At 34.6% G+C, this 24,586-nt stretch overlaps 4 protein-coding genes across 4 annotated transcripts; 3 read left to right on the top strand and 1 right to left on the bottom strand.

Moving 5' to 3' along the window:
* The first annotated feature begins 80 nt into the window (after positions 1-80).
* Positions 81-3,981, top strand: LOC17879977 (subtilisin-like protease SBT3.12). Its single transcript, XM_006283117.2, has 8 exons — positions 81-980; positions 1,102-1,193; positions 1,301-1,398; positions 1,515-2,350; positions 2,433-2,713; positions 2,810-2,924; positions 3,031-3,223; positions 3,315-3,981. The coding sequence occupies exons 1-8, from the start codon at positions 870-872 to the stop codon at positions 3,869-3,871; spliced, it is 2,283 nt and encodes a 760-aa protein (XP_006283179.1). The 5' UTR covers positions 81-869; the 3' UTR covers positions 3,872-3,981.
* A 221-nt stretch (positions 3,982-4,202) lies between these two features.
* Positions 4,203-5,011, top strand: LOC17878648 (transcription factor DYT1). Its single transcript, XM_006282862.1, has 3 exons — positions 4,203-4,385; positions 4,477-4,677; positions 4,763-5,011. Exons 1-3 carry the CDS (start codon positions 4,203-4,205, stop codon positions 5,009-5,011), a joined length of 633 nt encoding a protein of 210 aa, XP_006282924.1.
* Positions 5,012-7,350: 2,339 nt separating this feature from the next.
* Positions 7,351-9,071, top strand: LOC17880266 (transcription factor bHLH103). The gene is given in 8 exon segments (XM_006285491.2): positions 7,351-7,653; positions 7,742-7,967; positions 8,061-8,159; positions 8,324-8,389; positions 8,516-8,581; positions 8,682-8,732; positions 8,848-8,923; positions 8,926-9,071. Coding segments are annotated over 8 exon segments (906 nt in total). The 5' UTR covers positions 7,351-7,402; the 3' UTR covers positions 8,997-9,071.
* A 1,045-nt stretch (positions 9,072-10,116) lies between these two features.
* LOC17877706 (U-box domain-containing protein 8) lies at positions 10,117-11,790 on the bottom strand. The gene has a single exon (XM_006282589.2). The coding sequence runs from the start codon at positions 11,590-11,592 to the stop codon at positions 10,468-10,470; it is 1,125 nt and encodes a 374-aa protein (XP_006282651.1). The 5' UTR covers positions 11,593-11,790; the 3' UTR covers positions 10,117-10,467.
* Positions 11,791-24,586: the final 12,796 nt, after the last annotated feature.

Below are 24,586 nucleotides of genomic sequence, written 5' to 3'. Positions count from 1 at the left end.
AAAAAAAATTCTAATATTTAATATTTTGGGGTTTATTCTTAAAAAAGAAAAAAAATGAGAGATGTGATGTTTTTTTTCTAATTGAAGAAGCAGAGCGATATAGACGAAAGAGATACTGCAAATGCTAATCTTGTCTTCCTCGTTGATCATCATTAACCTTTTTTTCTATTCCAGCAAACTCCATCATTAACCTAAGGCTTCTCTCTATCTTCTCTGTTTTTATTTTTTTTGCTTTCCATTTTTTGATTGAAATAATTGCGAACCTAACCTAATTTTGACATCTTGTTCATACTTGATAGTAAGCTCTCATTGTGTAATTGCCAGTTCCTATCCATTTGAATGTGATTTATAACCTAATTTACGATCATGTTCATTGTTCGTAGGAAACCGAAATAGTGTAATTGCTAGTTCCTAGCCATTCGAATTAGATTTCTAGATCATCTGAAAAAAATGATTTTTCTAAATCTATCGTTTGTCATTATAATCTTATCCATAAATAGAAATTAGAAATGCTAATGAATAAAAATAACAGAGAGAGAGAGATGTGTGTTTTAAGTAAAACCCCAAATTTAACAGGAACGGCATAGCAAACTGATAAAACTGTCTTATGTCAAAATTAGAGTTGTCTCGTTTAAATCTATTTGGACATTACCCACATTAGTTTTGTTCGTTTGATTAATTTTTTTTTTTTTTTGTATTTTCTATTTATAATTAGTTTTTGGTGATTGTTTATTGTGAGCAAAACCACCAGCTAGCTATTCATGTTTGTTTGTTGTTCTGTAAGTTTTTGAAGAAGACTATTAAAGAATCAAAATGTAAACCAATAAACAAAACTTAAAAAAGACAAAGCTTTTCTTCCCCCAAAGAACATGGGAGTTCTGAAGGGAAGATCCAAAGCTTGTCTCTTTGTTGTATTCTTGTACATTTTAAATTGTGGGTTTTGTGTGTTTGCTCAAGAAAGCAGCAATGAGAAGAGAAAGGTATGTATAAATTGGTCTCTGGGTTTATTCTTATGTGCTACTTCCTTGTTCTGTTATGTTTGGTCATATTGTGATTGATGGACGAAACATTTGTTTTTCTGTTTGTTTCTGGTTGAGGTAGGTATATATAGTTCATTTAGGTGCGAGGCGACATGATGATCCTGAGTTGGTCTCAGACTCACACCATAGGATGTTGGAATCGGTTTTCGAAAGGTATATGATAGAAACAGAGTTCTTGATTTTGCTTTCCTGATGATGGCTCATGGTTTTTGAGCTAATGAATAATGATTGTGTTGTTTGATTCTATACTGATGATGAAGCCCGGAAGCTGCTCGAGAGTCCATCATCTACAACTATCACCATGGGTTCTCCGGGTTTGCAGCCAGCCTTACAGACTCACAAGCTAAACAACTTTCAGGTTCTGCTTTTGAGTATATGAAACCAGTAAAATTATTGAAAGAGGTCTTGTGAAAGACTTGTTATACGCATTTTTCTGACACATTTTCTATGGGTTTTGTTTCATGTCATACCCAGACCGTCCTGATGTTTTCAGTGTCACGCCAAATCGAATGCTTCAGTTGCAGAGCACTAGGGTTTATGATTATTTGGGTCTTTCGCCGAGTTTGCCCAAAGGAATTCTCCATGAGAGCAACATGGGAAGTGATCTTGTCATTGGTTTGATTGACTCTGGAATATGGCCAGAGTCTCCGGCTTTTAACGATGAAGGGCTTGGACCGATACCAAAACATTGGAAGGGAAAGTGTGTAGCCGGAGAGGGTTTTGACCCAGCAAAGCATTGCAACAAGAAGTTAGTAGGAGCAAGGTACTACACTGATGGCTGGGATGAGTTATTTCCTGGGACCTCAATCAGCGAGGAAGAATTTATGTCCGCTAGAGGTTTAATTGGACATGGGACGGTAGTCTCTTCAATTGCAGCATCTTCATTCGTGCGTAACGCTTCATATGCTGGTCTTGCACCCGGAGTCATGAGAGGCGCTGCTCCAAAGGCTCGTATAGCTATGTACAAAGTTGTTTGGGATAGAGAACTTTATGGGTCATCCCCTGTGCATCTGCTCAAGGCATTTGATGAGGCCATAAACGATGGCGTTGATGTATTGTCGATTTCAATAGGCTCTGGGGTTCCTTTTCGCCCATATGAACCTACTTCGGGAGAGATAGGGGGAGATATATCGGTTGGATCGTTCCATGCTGTGATGAAGGGCATTCCGGTTATAGCTGGTGCTGCTAATTCAGGCCCTGATGCTTACACTGTGGCTAATGTAGCTCCGTGGTTGCTCACAGTCGCTGCAACTAGCATAGACCGTACCTTTTATGTGGACTTGACATTTGGAAATAACGTTACCATAATAGTATGTAAAATGTTCTTTCAGGTCTTTTCACCGGGTTCCAACAGTCTTGGAAACTTACTCTTTTCCTGTAAAAATGTTTCAGGGTCAATCTCAATATACAGGTAAAGAATTATCTGCTGGTTTAGTTTACGTCGAAGACTATAGAAATGTGACCTCTAGCATGCCCGGAAAAGTTATCCTAACTTTTGTGAAAGAAGATTGGGAAATGACAGACGCATTGCTGGCTGCAACCAACAACAAAGCCTTGGGGCTGATCGTGGCACGCAGTTCTGATCATCAAAGTGATGCTCTGTATGAAGAACCATACGTCTACGTAGACTATGAAGTTGGAGCTAAGATTCTACGATACATCCGCTCGACAAAGTATATATCCTTTATTTTGTATTTTTAGTGATGTATCCTTGCGAGTCACATAGAATGTTAAACTGATCATTTTCTTATGGCTTGTGGTCTCTTCAGTTCTCCAACTGTTAAAATTAGTACTGGTAAAACGCTTGTGGGACGTCCTATTGCGACTAAAGTTTGCGGATTTTCATCTAGAGGGCCTAATTCAGAGTCTCCAGCCATTCTCAAGGTTCTTTCTTGAAACAGTGTTTTGAAATCTTGTCTGTCTTATCGTATCCAAGGATTTCTTTTAGTGACAGAATTTTCTTTTGGCAAAAAATTAATAAATGATGCAGCCTGATATAGCAGCCCCCGGTGTGACGATTTTAGCAGCTACCTCTGAAGCCTTCCCCGATTCTTTCGGCGGATATACCCTAGGTTCGGGAACATCCTATGCCACTCCCGCTGTTGCGGGGCTCGTCGTACTCTTAAAAGCATTACACCCTGACTGGTCTCCTGCCGCGCTTAAATCAGCTATTATGACTACAGGTTCTTGAAATCAAAAACCTTTTTCTCCTCAACCACCATTCGCTAATCTAATCTGACAGAGGCTGTGATGTTGGTTTTGCTGTTATTATAGCATGGACGACCGATCCATCCGGGGAACCTATCTTTGCGGAGGGAGAACCACGGAAACTGGCTGATCCATTTGACTACGGCGCAGGACTCGTGAACATAGAAAGAGCCAAAGATCCGGGACTAGTTTATGACATGAATGTAGACGATTACATTGACTTTTTCTGCGCCTCTGGTTACAACGAGACAGCAATCACTACACTTGTCGGAAAACCCACGAAATGCTCGTCTCCGTTACCATCTATACTCGATCTTAACTACCCGGCCATCACGATTACCGACCTTGAAGAAGAAGTGACCGTCACGAGAACGGTAACCAACGTTGGACCTGTGAATTCGGTTTATAAAGCCGTGGTGGAGCCTCCTCAAGGTGTAAAAATTGTTGTTGAACCAGAGACTCTGGTGTTCTGTTCGAACACGAAGAAACTTGGGTTTAAAGTTAGGGTTTCGTCAAGTCATAAGAGTAACACTGGTTTTATCTTTGGTAGTTTCACTTGGACTGATGGGTCTCGTAATGTTACCATTCCTTTGTCTGTGAGAACTCGTGTTTTGAACCCTTGAATAACAAAGATTCCTCAATTCGTCATAAATTGTTTTTCTTTGTTTTTCTTCTCTTTTTCCATATCATAATGAAAACAAAAACATATAATGTATATTGTAATTTCGTTATCTATGTTTGACTCTAACTGAAACCACATCCATAATGTAACAAACGTAGACTGAGATTCTCTCTCTCTTCTCTTCTCTCTCTCTCCACTAACAGACTTCTCTCTACATGAGAAACAACTATATAAATCATGTCTTTCACCACCATTACATAACACAAGAAAGAAAAAAACACTTTTGTCTGAATAAAAATATTATCAGAGGAGAAGAAGAAGAAGATACATAAATGGGTGGAGGAAGCATATTTGAAGAACCAGTCAGGATGAACCGTAGGAGACAAGTAACGAAAGGGGATAAGGAAGAAGACGAGAGTTTCAAATCTCCAAATCTTGAAGCAGAGAGACGTAGAAGACAGAAGCTACATGCTCGGCTTATGGCTCTAAGATCTCATGTGCCAATTGTCACCAACGTAAGTCCTAGATCTCTAACTTTTGCTTTATTTGTTTTTTAATTGTGTGTGTTTGTGTATTATGGTGATGAATTGTTGTTGTTGTGTTCAGATGACTAAAGCTAGTATTGTTGAAGATGCGATTACTTACATCAGAGAGCTTCAGAAGAATGTTCAGAATCTTTCAGAGAAGCTTTTTGAAATGGAAGAAGCTCCTCCTGAGATTGATGAAGAACAAACTGATCAGATGATTAAACCTGAAGTTGAAACAATATTTCATCTAAAAGAAGAGATGAAGAAGCTTCATATCGAGGTTTTAAATTAATGTCCTCTTAATAGACTCTTGATAGGTTATGTTATTAATCTTTTCTAGATGAATTTTTTTATAACTTGAACAGGAGAATGTGCAGTTGTGTAAGATTGGGGAGAGGAAGTTTTGGTTAAAGATCATAACAGAGAAGAGAGCTGGGATCTTTACAAAATTCATGGAGGTTATGAGGTTTCTCGGATTCGAGATCATCGACATCAGTCTGACAACATCGAGTGGAGCAATTCTGATTAGTTCCTCAGTTCAGATACATGAGGAACACTGTGATATTGAACAGACTAGAAATTTTCTTTTGGAAGTTATGAGAAGCGATCCATAAAGTTTTTTTACATCTTTGGAAATTTATGGTTCCAATAAGATTTTCATTGATCTTATTTACATTTATTGTTGTTCCAATTGAAGAATATGTTTTGATTCAGATGAAACAGAGTTACTGTTACAAATTAAAAACCAGTGAGATTCTTCTTGTCTCCATATATGTTTCTGCAAAATGTTCAAGAGAGTTTTTTTGTTGTTCAGTATTATTTGAACTTCTGGCTGATAGAGAGGGTTCAGTTTTTCATGTGATTATAGTGAGAAAACAGAGATTGGTTTAGGCTCTAAACTTTTTATAATGATCACCAAGAATGTTATTTAGGTTTGATGGATCTAAATCTGGAATTCAACTAAGAGAGTCTGAAATTTGATTGGAAGGTGAATCATAAGTGAGCAAAATCTGTGGGGGTTTTGAGAGTAATTACAAAAGATGAGGTGAAAAAGTAAATTCGGCAATTTGTTGAGGTGAAAGAAAGAAAACGCTAGATAATATTGATCTTTAGGGTCCGACTCGTGGCACGATCCGAAGCCGGCGTGGCTGACATAAATGGGCCAATTCTTTGGATAAGCTCTTTAATGGGCCAATTCTTAAGTTTACCCAATTTTATTTCAGTTACCCCAGTGATGTTCATTTTGGTTGGAAATCATGTTGGAAATTGATATCTATGTGATTATTTTAAAACATGAAAAAAAAAATTATTCAATAAAGCCAAGATCAGAAGACTAATATAATAGTCCCACACATTAACTAACTAACTTAAATTAAAATTAACAATACAGATCTTAAGAATGTTGGTTATGTTGAACTCAAATGGTATGAATGAAGACGAAGTTAAAATTTGATTAGTATAATGACAAAATTCAGTAAAGGTTTGATTAACTAATAATTTAGTTGGTTAAATTCTTTATATTGAAGTCGTTGTATAACCTAAGTCACTAGAAGCTTACAAATGTTAATATATCATATAAGTATATGTTGACTAAAAATATAAAAATAATTTGTTGAGTCAAACTATATGACATGAGCAAATATTTTTGGATATCTTTCTGAAAATAAAAAGAGAAGATCATTTCAAACCTAAAATAACAATGTCTGTTAGTGGATTGGAGTGGACGGTATGACTTAATCCATGTATATATATAATTATATACACATAATTGTTTGTTAGCGTTCGTAACGGAATATTAACAGTATATATAATTCATTTTAATCATGTTTATCTATGTAATCTCATAGAAATATAAACTCCATTTCTTGTTGTTTTGGATTAGCATGGAAGACCATATGATGTGGTACATACATATATATGGTTAACGTACGTCCAAACTATTAATTTGCAAAAATAGTTGTATTTTGAATAAATGTCTATCAAATTCAGATAAATCCACACATTTGTTTGAGGTGTTATCTTATTTATGTTAAAAGGGGTAAATGAGTCGACACGTATGCGCACAAACGTACGTGTATACAAAATATGTCCGGTACGACTGGTCGTATAAAGGAATAAACGAAGCCAGCCAAGCCAACTACCCTCTTGTTTGCGATGGATTTGGTAACGTTGACCTTTCTTTTTCTTTGTACGTATTCATCGAACACCCCAAAAATAAATACAATATAAACGTGGACTACAAAAATATACAGTAATATATTATTGATCTGATATATGCAAAAAGGTGACGTCATTTTTGTTAATATTCATGGTACAAATAAATGAAGAGACTCTTTAAATATATATAATCAATAAACACCTAAAACAGTAGTTAGCTAGTACTATATGATGCATGCGTTTTCTATAAAGTTTGAAATAAATACCATATTTGTACGATGAGTCACTACAAAATATACAATTTTTACTTGGAATCAAATTTGTTAACCTTTATTTTACCTTAATACAACATAAACCACTTCAACATATCAAACATATATTAGTTTCAAATACCTCCAACTTAGTAGTTCTTTGTGATTTAATTAGTAACTTTGATTTTATACTGTTTGAGAAAATAGGGTCACAAAATTACATGTAGTATTATGTTCTTTTATTTTATTAATTAGTAAAGCATAACTATAAATGGCATCTTTTAACCTAATTTCTTCATGACCTAACTTCTTATCGACTACTCTGATAACATACTTTATTTTTGTCCCATAATTATCAAGTAATTAATAGATTATTTAGGGCAATTAAATACCGATCGATAAAATTAAAAATTCTTGCGACTTCTTCTATTTTAAAGAGAAATATCATAACTTTGTTGTTGACTTAAATCTCATCACCACATATAAATAACACCATCATTAACTTCATTGTCTCATGCAAACTCCAACATTTCTAAAGGAAAAAAAAAAATCATTACACAATTCTAAACCCAAAACAGCTTACGTAGCTAACAAGACATGACGGAAGAATTTGAAACCGCGGGAGTTTGTACCGGACCATGGTGGAGCTCCTCCAACAACATGTTCCCCGGCTGTTATCTACCACGTTCCACGGAGATTGTCATCGACAACGGCATATTCGAATGGCAAAACATTGATACCCTCGATGCCAAAACCTACAATGAGAACTATCTTAATACTTCCACATTCTTAGGCAATGAAAATTTCGATTCCACCTCACAAACCTACGTCTCGAATCAATCTAACCTGTAAGTCCATGTATATCCTATGTGACGTACGTAAAATCATGTTCTTGATAGTTGATTCCTAACCTTCTTTTCTTATCATCCTTTCCAGCCATGAAGAAGAAAGATTCAATCCAATAAATAGTTTTCTAGAAGGATTGTTTGATTTAAATGAGCAAGTATTGGTTCCTAACTGCCCAAAACCAGAAGCATTTGATAACTTTCACTTCTTTGATGACGTTTTCAACGATTCAAGAATGGTATCAATCTTTGATCACGAGAGCAAAAACAAACCCAAGGACGACATGCCAGCATGCAAGAATCTGATTTCTTGCAAGGTACGTATAAATCAATTTAGTTTCTTATGTTATATAATTTCATACAACATCCTGTCGGTAGATTTTGATGTTGTTATGACCATTTATTTTTAGAGAGCAAGTGAGAAAACTGAAGAACACAAAGATGTTGAGTCATCACAGCCATTAAAAAGGCCAAGACTTGAGACACCATCTCATTTTCCGAGCTTCAAAGTTAGTAATAAATATCAAATATCTTACTTCACTTTTCATAAATTTTCACTTAAAAAGACTATTTATGCACACACAAAAAAAAAAACCATATCCATGCACAAAACTATTTCTCTTTTTTGGCCAAAAACTATTTCTAATTTCATCAAACTGTTTTGATTGCTAAGTTTCGTAAAGAGAAACTCGGAGATCGAATCACTGCTCTTCAGCAGTTAGTTTCACCCTTTGGGAAGGTTTGTGTTCTTCATGATCTGTTATATTATTTATTATTTCAACTAATTAGCCATACTTAATTAGGAAATTTTTATTACTTCCCTTTTAAAACTAATTTATATATTATTTTCTGATGATTTTTGCAGACAGACACTGCTTCTGTGCTCCATGATGCTGTAGAGTACATCAAATTTCTTCAAGAACAAATCACTGTAAGTTCTCACATGTATAAAATATTACTAATTGCTGAGTTTAATTAGTTAACTTGTAATTTTAATTAATTCTTACATTATATATAATCATTTAATATAGGAAAAGGTCTCGAGTGATCAACACTCTAGAGGATCTGGTGAACAGCAGCAGGTACTTGAGTTAGTTTACGATTAAACAACTCTAATACTCTATAATCCAAAATCAAATAAGTAGTTTGAGTTTTGTTCTTTTGCTTATGATCATAATAAGATTCTTTCAATTCTAGTGGTCAGACAAATCAAGTAATAATACTCATCAGGATCAAGATTGTCGTCCAAGACAAGACCTTCGAAGCCGCGGTCAAATCTCATGCCGATCTCAAGTACTTTCTCCACCTCTCCTCAGCATTTGGACACATCTAGCTTCTGGAATTAGACAGTTATAATGAAACAAAAATGTAACAATACACATCAACACATAGTCACATAGATAAGCATTGTTCTAATCAAGAACTGTTATAAGTTCGATGTTTGTTTGTTTATAAAATGTGATAATGTAAATAATTTTGTGATATTTGCTGCTTTTACGTACTAATCATACAAATTTATGGCATAGTATTTATGTTCACTTATTTGGTCATATCAAAAGACAAACAAAATATTGTGGTCTTAAATTTCCTTTCTACGCACTGTAATAATAATACTAGTCACAGTCAGAATCCTACAAAGATTAAGAAGATTGTGAAGACAAATTGGATGACGTTTTTTGTCAACTATAAATTAGGTAATTAATATCTCAATTAAGGAGATCTCTTATTAGAAAAACAATCACTTTAAATAAAGCAGCTCCGTTTCATGGCCCTCAAAGGACACGACTCTGTTTTATTTTGTTTTGTTTTGTTTTGTGTCCTCAAATCAAGGCATATGATTGAATAAGAAACATAAAGCAGTGTATCTCAGCACTGTTTTCGAAATAAAAAAAGCACGAGTCAGAAAAAAATAACATAACCCATCTTTTTTTTTTGAAGGATAATTAAATCAAATCATTGTGGCGAGTTAAACAGAGACCATATGCTTTTGTTACCAGCACGCCACAATTGAACTGTTAATAAAAAACAAAAAACAAAACCTAATTCGAGTAGACATGGAATCATAAAGTACAGTGACTGGTTTGTCCCAGTGACCGTTGTAGTAAAAATGACAGGTTTGTCTTTTGGAATCATCACAGTTCTTTGGAGAATAAAGCAAAAAAAAAAAGATCCGGGAATTTTTATTTTCTTGGATCCATGAATGCTTTAAGCCAACACTAGATCAATCAAATTCTTACTGTTCTTGATCGACTTGAAGAAACAATGTTTCTTACTGTTTCTGCATCTACCAACACAGTTGTTCAACTAGCACACAGTATATGTACATATTGAGTGGATTTATAACCAACCAAAGTGCTACTACTAATGCTTTCCATGTAAAATCATGGAAAAAATGTTAAGTCGCTTGACGATTCAAGATGATTCAACAGAGAATAGACTAAACGGCCTTGAAAATGAAATGCTCGATGATCGAAACAAAGAAAAAGATTACAATTCTATTGATGATGAACATTTTGAAGCACATGAAGTAAACTACTATGTATGATCCTTTTATTTCTTTAATGTACAGACAAACACAAAAAAAACTGAAAAGCCTTTGCATTTTGCTTTGTTGAAAAACTTAATCCTTTGTTTTGTTCTTCCTTTCTTTTTGTACATGAACTACAAGTGGAAAATCCAACGTAGAGAACCCAAACTTACCTCCATATCCAGATTAGATAACCAAAACCAGACAACTATAATCCCCAAAACCGCCACCGAATAACAGAAACCGATCTTTTAAACTTCCATTTTCAGCACCAAATCACACTCCCAAAATCATGAATTCATTGGATTTCCATGTAAAGTATGGACTAAGTTAGCAGCATTCCTCCTGATTTTCTCACTCTCATTATCTTCCAAACCAAAGCATATCTCTACAACTCCTTCTCTCATAACCTTATCCACGATTTCTCGACTACAATAACACAAGCAATTGAGTATAAACAGAGAATACTGAATCCCTTTCAAACTCCCATTTCTCAAAACGTTAACCAAAACCTCAACAAAGCCACTTACTTTGCTCATTTCTTCTCTCCCTCCTCTACACTTAACCAAAAGTCCCAACACTTCCACTGCTCTCTCTAGCCCTGAATCAGCAGCTTCAACCAAAATAGGCACCGACCCACAATCCACAACCCGTTTTCGATTATCCTGAAACAAACATAGAGCGTAAAGCGCCGTGGCAGATTCCTTTCTCTCCCTATCATTCCCTAACCGGAGAAGAGAAACAAGAGCAGAGATTGCATCAGGATACGATCCAATAGTGGCTTTGTTCACTTCCACAACAGCTAAACTCGTTAACAGTGTTGCAGCAATGGCTTTACAATCCGGTGACCCTTCCCGTAAAACAGCCACTATCCGTCTTATCACTCCATCAGCAACTAAACCCACTTTGTTATCATCTTCTAAACTAAGATTCAATAGCAAAGACAGAGACTTTTCCTGTAAAACATGATTACCAGAGTCAACACAATCCAAAGCCGCACGAACCGCGCCTGATTCAGTAACTTTCCTCCGGATTAACGAGTCTCGCTTCGTGAGACGAACAAGGCGGCTCAAAGACTCGAGCTTTGATGCATTAGACGACGATCGAGAGACGAGGGTGGAGATTAAAGCTTGGGATTGAGACTGAGAGTGTTCTTGCTGAGCCCGAGGACGTGATGATTCCTTAGGACTCACATGAGCAAAGTTTGAAATTAAGCTCCGAAGTGCGTGATTAGGAATCAGAGAAGGGTTTTCAGATAACGGGAGCTTAGTGATTGGGCAAGTTCGATTGCCGGAGTCAATCCACCGTTCGATTGAGACCCGATCGAAAGTATGACCCGATTGGAGGATGACCGGGTCGGACATAATCTCAAGAGAGATCGGGCACCTGAAGTCGTTTGGTAACTCGAAGGCCATCTACAGAGTTTTAGCTCTTTCAAGGTTTGGAATGAGAAAGAGATAAGACTGAGACTCGGAGAGAGAGAGAGAGTGAGAGAAGGGTTTATAAAGATTCTTGCAGGAACAGAGCAGAGAACCCGAAAAAAAGAAGCTGGCTTTTTCTCCGTCTTTAAAAATGAAAACTCGGAGAGAGAGAGAGAGGGAGGCTCGTGGACGGTGAAGCTTTTTTGCAGCAATGGCTATTGTTTGAGAATGACGAAAGTATCCCTTTTAGTTTCGTGGATGTCCGGGCAAGGTTATTTTGGGTACAGAGAATATCTCAACTGTTTTTAGAAACTTTAGGTTTTTTTCACTGAAGATTAAAAACTTTTTTTTTTCTCCTCTTTCGTCAAGAATTTTTAGGCACATCACATGATTCACGTCTCTTACCAGTTGACATCCATCCGACCATCCCGTTGCATTCCCAGCGATTTGAGTTATGGATGGGGGAGGAAGAGGGAAGCAAGCAAACCTTGCCCCGGATCGAGCAGGGACCTCTTTTTTTTTTTCTTTTCTGTCAAAGCTAACCGTTGATGAAAAATCACAAATTTTTTCTGATTTCCCAAAAATTGCGTAATTTAGTTCGTAATATTTTCATCAATTGAAAATTAGTGTATGCATTTTTGTAACAATAAACCCAGTTTATATTTTTAACTAAATATTAGATTAACTATGTATTTTATAGAAATTTTTCTTTTCATTTACAATCATGATATCATTAGGCATGACCACGGTTACCCTTTATTAACCACCGCTTTCGGTTATATTTTTCTTTAACTATAACCTTAACTTTTATATATACGGTTACGGTTATATACGGTTAGGATTATTTGATAATTATGATATAATAATTATGATATAATAATTATGATATAATAATAATAATAATATTATAAGAAACTTTTTATATTTTCTTACCATATCAGATAATGTTTATTTACAATATGAAATATATGTAATTATATGATTCAAATATTTATAGTATATTTGTTACAGAAATGATTTTTGTTTAATCAAACACAACTATAGATATATAAATAAATGAACCTACAAATATTTAAATTAAATCATTTTTTATTTGATTAATGGAAATGAGTAGGGGAGTAGATTAGAGTTACTAGTTTACACATTTAATCATTTAAAATATTTTTTTAATGAAATATTTTTTAGTAAAGGTTTAACCGTACGGTTAACCAACGATTTTATACGGTTACGATTGATAACGATTACAGTTAATATTTTTTTATAACCGTGACTGATTTATTTGTACGGTTAACAGTTATAGTTTTCAACCGTTTTATAAGGTTACGATTGAAAAATGGTCCGGTTACAGTTAGAAATACGGTTAAAGTTAGATTTTGGTCATGTCTAGATATCATGCTGATCTTTAATACATATCATGCCGATCTTTAATACAGTATAAGACCATCTCAAATGCATATCTCTATCTATACTATTAATCTATTAATTGGGAAGGACAAAGTGTTTCCAAACAGACCTCATTATTATAAAAAAATTCATAAAAATTATACCTTTTGCCGAATAGAATTAAAGACATCAAAATTTTTTTTAATAAACAAATAATAAAAACAGCAACTATCTATATATTTATGGAAATCATATTAATTTTGTTGCCAAAAAAGTGGACAATTAAATTCGAAGATTTACATATGTAACCGTATTGAGATGTTAAGAGGTGACGATGGGAGATGGATATCGGATACTATAAAACTGGAAGAGATAGCCGTTAGTTACTACAAGCGGTTGTACTCGATGGAAGATGTAGACCAGAGTGTTCCGAAGCTTCCTTTGGATGGTTTTACGCATCTTTCGCATGAGCATGTGGCTTTGCTCGCGAAGCCGTTCTCGGGGCATGAGATTGAAGGAGCAGTAAGAAGTATGGGTAAATACAAGGCTCCAGGTCCAGACGGGTTTCAACCGGTTTTTTACCAAGAGTGCTGGGATGTCGTTGGAACTTCTGTGGTGTCATTTGCTTTGAAGTTCTTCGAGACTGGGGTGCTACCTGAGAAGATGAATGATGCTTTAGTCGTTCTTATTGCTAAGGTGGCCAAACCGGAAAGGGTGGCTCAATTTTGGCCCATTAGTCTTTGTAACGTTTTGTTTAAGACAATAACAAAGACTATGGTGATGAGGTTGAAGGAAATTATGCCAATGTTGATAAGCCCAGCACAATCGAGCTTCATTTCGGGGAGACTAAGCACTGACAACATTGTGGTGGTTCAAGAAGCCGTGCACTCCATGCGTCGTAAGAAAGGGAAAAAAGGTTGGATGCTGCTTAAGTTGGATTTGGAAAAGGCATACGACAGAATACGATGGGATTTTCTTGAAGATTCTTTGAGAGCTGCACGACTCTCGGATAATTGGGTCCAATGGATTATGTCTTGCGTGACAGGTCCATCTATGCACGTTTTATGGAATGGTGAGAAGACGGAAGCGTTCCGACCAGCGAGGGGAATCCGCCAAGGAGACCCACTGTCACCTTACCTGTTTGTGCTTTGCATGGAGAGACTGTGTCATTTAATTGAGAGGTCCATTGATTTAAAGCAGTGGAAGCCCATTAGCTTATCAAGAGGCGGTCCGAAGTTGTCTCATATTTGTTTTGCGGATGACCTTATCTTATTTGCAGAAGCTTCGGTTGCTCAAGTTAAGGTGGTAAGAGGAGTGTTGGAAAAGTTTTGTGTGGCCTCGGGGCAGAAAGTCAGTCTTGAGAAATCCAAAATCTTTTTCTCAGACAATGTTCACCGGGATTTACGAAAGTTGATAAGTGAGGAGAGTGGCATTGCGGGGACGAGAGATCTTGGTAAATATCTTGGCATGCCTATTCTTCATAAACGGATTAACAAGAATACGTTTGGGGCAGTGTTGGAGCGAGTATCTTCCAGGCTAGCGGGCTGGAAAGGTCGTACGATGAGCCTTGCTGGGAGGATAACGTTGACGAAATCAGTCTTTACTTTTATTCCAGTTCATACTATGAGCACTATATTGCTCCCGAAGTCGACTTTGGCTGGATTGGATAGGGTCTCTCGGAATTTTCTGTGGGGAAGTACTACTGAACATAGAAAACAGCATTTGGTGTCGTAGGAGAAGCTTTGTTGCCCCAAAGAGTTTGGCGGATTGGGTGTTAGGGCTGCAGAGCCTATGAATCAAGCTCTTATTAGTAAGATTGGTTGGAGGGTCGTTCAGGATAATACGAGTCTGTGGGCACGAGTTGTTCGTAGCAAGTATAAGATAGGAAATTATCAGGACCAGAGCTGGACAAGGGCGAAGAGTAACTGGTCTTCGACATGGAGAAGTGTGGGGAAAGGTCTTCGGGATGTAGTGTTTCCGGGTTTGAAATGGGTGCTAGGAGATGGTCTGTCAATCAAGTTTTGGACGGATCATTGGCTTGGGACACAACCTTTAGTGAAGTGCAATATAAGGGATGTTCCGTCGGATGATGAAAACAGGATTGTTCAGGATTTTTGGATTGACGGGGTAGGTTGGGATTGGCAGCGCATTGAGCCGTTTATCTCCAATCTCGATAAGCTCCGTCTCTTGGCGGTGGTGGTTGATTCTGTTACTGGTGCGAAGGATAGGGTGGCTTGGAGTGAGAGTTCTGGGTTCTCGGTGAAGTCGGCTTACTCTTATTTGTCCAGTGATTCTGTGCCGAAACCGAACATGGAAGGATTCTTCGGAAGGATATGGCGTCTGCGGGTACCAGAGCGAGTTAGAGTCTTCATTTGGCTGGTCGTTCATCAAGTGATAATGACAAATTGGGAAAGACAAAGAAGGCACCTTAGTGATTCAAGTGTGTGTCAAGTGTGTAAAGGAGAAGAGGAAACAATTTTGCACGTGTTAAGGGATTGTCCGGCAATTGAGGGCGTTTGGAATCATATTCTTTTACCGGGACAAAGAGTTGGTTTTTATAGTCAGTCGTTGTTCAAATGGGTATATGATAATACAGGGAGTGTCGCTGTGCGGTTTGGGGTCCCTTGGGCGACCTTGTTTGGAATGGTGATTTGGTGGGCTTGGAAATGGCGGTGTGGAAACGTTTTTGGGGATTTATGGATGTGTCGGGATCGGGTTAAGTTTGTGAAAGATCAAGCGAGTATGGTGTGCCATTCGGAGATGTGTGCGAGACAACCTTTGCCCATAAGGGTGGAAAAACAGATTGCTTGGGGGAAACCGATGGACGGTTGGGTGAAACTGAACACGGACGGAGCATCTCGAGGCAACCCGGGGTTAGCTACCGCAGGGGGAGTTTTACGAGATGGTGAGGGCCGCTGGATTCATGGGTTTACGTTTAATATTGGCTTTTGTTCGGCTCCGCTTGCAGAATTATGGGGAGTATACTATGGTCTCTATATTGCGTGGGAGCGGAGAATACCGCGTTTGGAGTTGGAGGTGGATTCCGAGGCGGTGGTTGGATTTCTCACGACAGGGATTAGTGATACTCACCCCCTGTCTTTCCTAGTACGACTGTGCTATGGCTTACTCTCAAAGGACTGGAAAGTCCAAATTTCTCATGTGTATAGGGAGGCTAATCGTCTTGTGGATGGATTGGCGAACTATGCGTTTTCTCTTCCTTTAGGTTTTCGGTTTTTAGATCATTGTCCGGATTGTATTGCTTTTACTTTGGATGAGGATGCTTGTGGGACTTCGCTTCCCCGACATGTTCGGTTGTAGTTTGTTATTTTATTTTTTAATAAAGTAGGGAGACCCTGGTCTCCCCTCTTCCACAAAAAAAAAACATATTTAACTTTTTAAGAGCTCAAAAGGGGTATTTCTAACAAATTCTCATTTTTTAATTTAGTTTAATGGTTTTATTCTAACAACCCCATTTATATAAAAGAAATATATGGTCTTATTTTAGAGGGAAAAGAATGGGTACAAAAAGGAAACGGGTAATTCAAAAAAGATATTTGTCTAAACTATTTCTCATAAAAAAGAAGACGATATAAAAAAATTGGAAACTTAAATTCAATTTCAACTTCCACATATCAAATGACGGGTATGATACATGAATATGAAATTTAAATAGCAAAAATAAGTTTCAAATTACTTAGATATTTCAAATGTTGGAACAAGAAATAACGGATACTGAAAGAGAACGGGTAATTTAGAAAATAAAATTTATTATCTTAACTATTTCTAATAATATACAGAAGGGAATTATGGGTAACATGCTAGTAGAAGACATATTATTTATTCATATGGATAGGCTAAAATAATTCAATTTGTTGCAAGACATGCATAGTGAACGGGTTTGACTCTTTTGACATTTATATTTATGTTATTTTATTCAAAAGTTTTAATATTTTTTTTGTTTTTATGTGATATGATAGTTCATGAATTTAATTGATTTCTAACTTATCATTAATTCGGTTCACACTCGATCGGGGTCTCTTATCATGTCGATCCGAATATTACAAACTTTATGATAAATTTAGGTTTTTTAATCAACCATGCACGTGCGGATCCATCCCTAGTTTTTTTCTAAAATGTAGTAACTTTAAAATAAAATATTGTTTTGCTTTAATGTATTATTTGATTTCTTACTCTAAAATAGAGGTAGTGTATAAAAATAGAGTAGAAAATAATATTACTCTAAATATAGAGCAACTCTATAATTTACTCAATTTATTAGCAAGATATAAGATATAGTTGGAGCAAATGTTACTCTAAAATAAAGTTTTGAATTTAAAATAAAATGGGGTTGGAGATTCTCTAACTTAGTTCCGTAGTTAAATATCCAAAAAATTAAAATGTTTCAGATATTCTGCACGCTGGGCTGTTGGAGAGTCAGAAAGCAAATGATAGTCTCTAAAACTCTATTTTCGCAACCTTATTCTTCAAATCCAAAAAATATAGGACCAATTTACCAACTAACCAAAACAAGAAAAAGGGTATGAAGATTATAACATATTAATTAAAAAATTAGAAAAACAGGATTATGGGTATAAAATATTACCATTTTAGTGTTGTGGTGTTTGGGTGATAATGGTGGGTGATGGCTAGAGGTGGTTGTTGGCCGTAGGCGGTGGTGACCGGTGGCTGGAGGCGATGGTGGCTCGTGGTGTCAGAGGTGGTCGTGGTTGTGGGGGCGGTGGCCAAATATGGTGGTGGTGGCAGTGGCAGCTGATGGTTGGAGGTATTGGTGGTCGATGGCCGGAGGTTGTGGTTGTCGATGGCTGGAGGCATCATGCAGTAGGGTTAAACATGTCAATAATACGTATATTACAATGAATATAACATTTTGGTGGTTAAAGTAGTCACTCATTTAATTATAGTTTTTTTTTAAAGTTAGATATGCCAAAATCGCAAAAATAAAATAGCCATGAAAAAAATATACTCCCTCTATTTCATTATAAGTGATGTTTTAGTCAATTGTTTTTGTTTCAGTAAAAGTGATGTTTTCAATTTTTTATGCAAAAATTTAATGTATTTAATATCTTTTAATCAATTATATTTTATACCATATTTTCTTATTAGTTAATGATGTTTTTATGGAATAAGTAAGCTATATGTTTTATTATATAGTATGCCAAAACTTTAAAATGGGTAAATTATATGTTTTATTATTTAGTGTGTTAAAGCCCTGCTCCTCAAGCAAAGTAAGAGCCAATATGATCTTAATGAGGTGCAGAATTCTGACTCGTTTGGTGGGAAAGCAAAAGCGTTAAGCATTGACTTCAGAGAAAGTATATTTTAAATATAAAGTAGCCTTAAAAACAAAAAAGTTTTGTAAATATAACTTTTCGTTATTACTGCCAAATTTGTAAAGGATATTGATAAATGACGATTGTTTTTAGCAAAACCTTAATTGTTCTTAGTAATTTATTTTATACGTAATGGATTAACATTGACATTTTGAAAGCCAACTCTTATCAACAAAAAAGTCCAAGTTCATAGTGGATATAAAAATAGTTGGACAAGCTCAGCAAAATAGGCCCATGAAGCAGTTTACACCTGCAGGCTGCAACGGTAAAGCCAACACACTTGTAAGTGTCGTAAAAGCACCTCCAATTCCGGTGCTTAATGGGTTACTTAATAGAATGCTTATAATAAAAGGAATTGATTTAGGTCTTGAATGGTTCCAGATTTTGAACTAGTTTTTGGTTTTTGATTTTGCAAAAACTAGTTAGTTAGCCATTTATGATTTTGATAAAAGTAGATTTCCTAAAAATTAAGAAAACCAGATTTTTAGAGATTTTGCTTATTTGTTCATAGAATCCAAAAACCAAATTTTGTGGATTCCAAAAAACGTGAGTTTTTTTGTTAAAAACATTTTATGCCCAAAACAGAAATAAATTTATTTTTTAAATACCTTAAAAACGTTTTTGATAAATAATTAAATTTAAAATCTAAAAACCAAACAAACTACCATTCAAGATTTTGTAAAAACTAAAATCTATACCAAAAATCAAAAACTAAAAAAATCAAAAATCAAAAACCAAAAGCTAAAAACCAAAATCAAAAACTAAAAACTGCAAAACATCCATGACCTTAATGCAAAACCAACCACAAAATATAAGGATTGATGCTTAATTTGGTATTTTAAGCATGTGTTTAGGACCGCATATATGTCGGAATATAAGTGGTTGGGTGGGAAAATATATATAAAAAAACATATATCTCTCTCTCTCTCTCTCTCTCTCTCTCTCTCTCTCTCTCTCTCTCTCTCTCTCTCTCTCTCTCTCTCGCACGCACGCACGTATGTATATATCTCTCTCTCTCTCTCTCTCTCTCTCTCTCTCTCTCTCTCTCTCTCTCTCTCTCTCTCTCTCATTCATATATTAGCACGCAAATATATAACACACAGCATTCATGTGTTCGTATATATATATATATATATACGCACCGAACTTGTGGATCATAAGTTCATAACACTCAAACGCACTTGATGAAAAAACAGGCAAACCCACATTCACACTGATAAGGTTACGTTAAACGTTTAATGCATGTTCGCACTGAAAAGTTCAAATGTAAAGACAACACACAAGTTTTTTTTTTCTTTTTGGAAATGGAAGATAACACACAATTGTCATGTGTTTATGTGTTTACATGTTATGATGAAAATTGTATTAATGTCATTATTTATATGTACACTTTTATGTACTATATACGTAATGACATAAACACAACTTGCAACATAACACGTAAACACATAAACACACATATTTTTATGTGTTTGCTATATTATATGGTGTTCAAGTCCTTTTTTAAACGGCGTTCAAGCCTTCAAGGTAATATCAATTAACCACCTTTTTTTTTTTTTTTTTTTTTTAACCACCTATTTCTTTTAAAATACTCTAAGTAATCGTGACTCGTGAGAACATTGTTATGCTAAAACAAGAGCAAACCGTTCCTCGAGTCAGAGCATCCCATCAAGGGGTTCTCACACAGTCTCTAAGAGAGACTCGTATGGTTATGTTTTTATTTCTTTTTTTTCCAAAAAAAATTTGACCAATCATAAAATGAAACATGCCATTGAAATCTCTTGGTGTCTTTGAGAAGACACTCTTCATCTTCTCTCTTTCAAGAAGTCTTAAATCTATATTTGCAGCATTTTTAAAAAATAATTCCTGGACTTTGAAATTATATATTTACCATGATCATGCCATTGACATTTATTATATATTTAAATAATTATAATTAATATTTATCATTTTCCTAAAATCTCTCCAATAAAGATTCAATATCATTTTTAGTTTCATTCTTTCCTTTCATCTTTATATGATATTTTATTTTTTATTTCTTCATTTTATTAAATTAAACATATGAAATAATAAAGATACAATTTTTCACATATATTGCAAATTGAATTTTTTAACGGACTTATATAACTCAATCAATTTTTTAAAAGTATAAGTATAATACCTCACTTTATATAGAAAATTTGAGACAATGTTCCAAAAACATTATGAATTAAGACTAATATGCTTCCAACTACGAATACGAATGAGCAAAAACTTTGATTTCTAAGCCATCCAAATTTAAAAGTTTTATTCGGTTTAATACAGTTTATAATCAATCAACTTTTGCTGCAGAGATTATCTATGTGTAGAACCCTAAATTCCAATTTTTTTTGCAAATCTATAAGTTAAAGACATGCATTAAATTCATATTTGATAAGTTTACAAAATCCCTAAACCAAATTTCTTTGCGAATAGGTATTTTGCTCATCTTGATTATTTTCAAGAAATCAATAACACTTTCGTGTCTACCAGTTAACCTAATATTAGATTCTAGGTTGCTTTCGCAACTCTAAAACAAATTAACCACAATTTAGACGAAGAACTCTATTGGTTCAATTATTAACAATCTAACAACCTAACAATTCATAAATACTTTGAAAATCTTAAACCTAACAAGAAATCTAGTTAAACATGTTGAATGAAACAAACATCATGAATAAAATAGATATCATTAAGGGATGCTCTAAGTTACTTATATAAATCACTCTTAATAATATAAACAAATGAGAGCATCTCCATCAATAGAGAGTGTCTCTTGAAATACAATAATATTTTTTTTAACTTAGTTTAATTATATTTTTTATTTTAAACTTCTTACTACCAATTAATAGAGACCAAGTGAATGTCTATAGAAGGGTGTCTTAGTAGCTATAGGAACATTCTTCTATTTTGCCTTAATCATTTTTATATTTATTATTATCTTAATTTTCTAAATTGTTTTAAGACCCCCGCTAAACACACCAATAGACATGGCCAACATTCCCAAATTAATTTGTTGTCCATCGAGTATAAAGCACACCCTGAGTTCAAACATAAAAGAAGTTTTATATTCCCGCGTTCTTGTGTCGAGGATGTTGAGGAAGGCGTCTAGATTCAACTGAAGAGATAAATCAGTGCAAATACTATAATATTTCCAATAGCTCCGAGCTGTATGCCTGTCTCCATATCTAAGGAAGAGCGATGATCAGCTGAGTCTTCACTTCTGTTACAATTTACAAAGCAACAGCCTGGTGGCACAATCATTATCTAGAGGAAAAAAATGTATGGGGCACCAATTAAAACTAACTAATAAAAAAAATAGTAATTAAAAAATTGGGAAGAAAATAAGAAAATGTAAACAAAAACTAAGGATTTGGGGCATCGAACCCTGATCTCAAACAGGAACTTGGGGCACAGTTTACCAAATGAGCTAGGTGAATAATATTGTTTGCTTATCAATTAAAACGTTATTAATAATGAGTGTGGGGCACGTGCCCCACCTCTATATAGTGTAGATCCGCCCCTGCCAATCCCTACAATCATTCAGATTAGTCATTTAGCACTCCTTGTTTCTGTTTTTTCTGCATGCTCCATAAAATGATTTCGTATAGAAGAAAACTTTTTAGTGGATCATGCGGCAAAAACGGGAATGAGGTATCAGGCAATGGCATTCATTAAAGAGTGGATGAATAGAAGCCTATAAAGTGGGCGTGTTCGTTTGGTCACCGCAGGCGGCTGCGGCGGCGGCAGCGGTGCGGCAGACGCAACGCTTTTGATCGCTGAATCAAATCGACGTCCAAAATTACTAACCGCAGGATATTGCGTTCGCCGCTGCGGCAACTTGCGGTGACCAAACGAACAACAAGACCTGCGTTCGCCGCAGCCGCAGGTACATGCGGCAACCAATCGAACAGCCTCACTATTATCGATGCGATGCGTTTGTTTGGATTACACGGTATATTATTTAAAAGTTTTACATGGTATCTTCATAATCCAATCTTTTTATGGCGTTAGCGTACCAAAAATAATAATTATTTGGTTCAACAAAAAAAGTCCTAATATTTAGAAAAAAACGAAACTAGCACGTAAATCTGTGTTAATAACTAGACTAGTCCATCCAAATTTGGTAGAGGTAAACTAGCTCAAAAACTTAAGTAAATGACAAAAGCCCATATAGTTTTCTTTTTAATTACGTAACTGTCATTATTATTATTATTTTTTACTTAGTACATATTCACGATAGATTGTATAGTTACTTGACCTTAAATCAACACTATAACTCTATCACAACTATGGCTTTTTATTTCTTTTCATTTTCTTACATTTTTTATTTTTATTCATATTTTTATGTTAAGCTACGTATACCACTTTGGTCCAAAACATTTCTAAAAAAATTTCTTGTTTTTTTAATTGACTCTTTCAAACAAAAGTTTTTCCAATAATAAAAAAAATGTTTGTTCCCACTATTGTTCATTGTTGAAGCGTACACAAATGTACATCACTAGTTTTTTTTTTACGTTACAATTTTATTTTTTTAAAAATATTATTTAATTAATTTTTTTTTGTTATTCTGTTTGAAAAATGTTATTATTCTTTATAACTAATTATTTTAAATTTTTGATAGATATTCTTTATAACTAATTCATATTTCTACAGCAAACTTACTACATCAATAAAACTAATTTTTTTGAAGTTGAGTTTGAGTTACAATGTGTTATGCTTGAATTACGAATTTGAGTTATGTCCTTTGTAAAATTGCTAACTCAAAAGATTATGCAACATCATGGAAAATTCTATGAGGTAGAGTTGAAGTATCCATTCATTTCATTTTAATTTTTTTTTTAAAAACTTATTATTTATTCAAAAAGAAATTTCAGTTATTAATACAAGAATTTATTTATCTTCTGTTTTTATTTAATTCATATATCAATAAAACAATAAGTTTAACTATTTTATTTTATTTAATATTTTGTTCTTAAATATTTTCATAAACTACTTATATGTTGCCAAATTATTAATTTTATTTGGGGGAATTTCAAAAATACCCCTTTTCATTTACCTCTTTTTAAAAATACCCCATTTTCAAACTTTATCAAAAACCCTAATAAAAATGTTGAAATTTATCGAAATATGTGTGTAAGCTTATAAATATATACACAAATTACCTTTATATGTATATAAAACTTTATATACCTTTCATAAATAGCGTAAAAATAAATTATAAAAACCTTATAAAAACCTTATAAAAACCGTATAAACTCTTTTAAAAACCTTCTAAAACTTGTAAAAACGATTTAAAACTATTTAAAACATTTTAAAATATTTGTATCGAATCTCCCAGTAGTAGTTATTATATAGAAATACCTTATAAACTATATAAAACTTTATAATTTTTTATATTTAAAAAAGGGTATTTTTGAAAATGGATAGATAAAGGGGGTATTTTTAAAAAGAGGTACACAAAAAGGTGTATTTCTCAAAAATTCTCATTTTATTTTTATTTGAAATGAAAATAGATATAGATCTAAATATGATATATAAGACCGTAAATATTAGGGACGTATTTTTTTTTAAATTTGCTATGTTACAGGAAAATTTGATTAACTTTTATATATTAAAATTAGTTTTATAATTGATATATTTAAAAATTTTATATTTCCATAAGTTAATTAAATATAATCCCAACAAACTCATCAAAAGCCATCTCATCAAGATTACTAATAAACGCTTGCACACGAACCTTCCAATATCCATAATTAGCTGAATCAAGCAACGGTGGTTTTGTCATAGACATGCCTTTTTTATATGACTTCATCACAAACAAATCTCAGCTCTGACTTATGTCCTGAACTACTATTCTCACCCTTGATCTACTCGAAACAAGACTGAATCTCTATCGAGAACCCGCTCTGCTACCAATTGTAAGTGCGGATGAGGCAATAATAAAGTGCAGAAAGTAAATGAAACACAAAGTTTGTTAACGAGGTTCGGTTTTTCCTACTCCCCGGGACCAAGTCCCGATTTATATTTCACTAGAACAAGAAAGCAAATACAACCAATTTGAAAACGCGTAAATCAAGCACACCCCTCTTGAACTACCGCTCTGAACTATATCATGAAACCTTAAGGATAAATCTCTACCCTTAACTAAACTCCCCCTGAGTCTAGATTTAACCAAGATAACCTAATCTTGGGCTAAACTCCCCCTGAGCCTAGACTTCAATACTCCAAGTCTC

The sequence above is a fragment of the Capsella rubella genome, unplaced genomic scaffold (genome assembly GCF_000375325.1).
Source record: "Capsella rubella cultivar Monte Gargano unplaced genomic scaffold, Caprub1_0 scaffold_7, whole genome shotgun sequence".
NCBI lineage: Eukaryota > Viridiplantae > Streptophyta > Magnoliopsida > Brassicales > Brassicaceae > Capsella > Capsella rubella.
The sequence above is the reverse complement of the archived record's forward strand: the minus strand, read 5'-3'. Positions and strand labels throughout refer to the sequence as shown.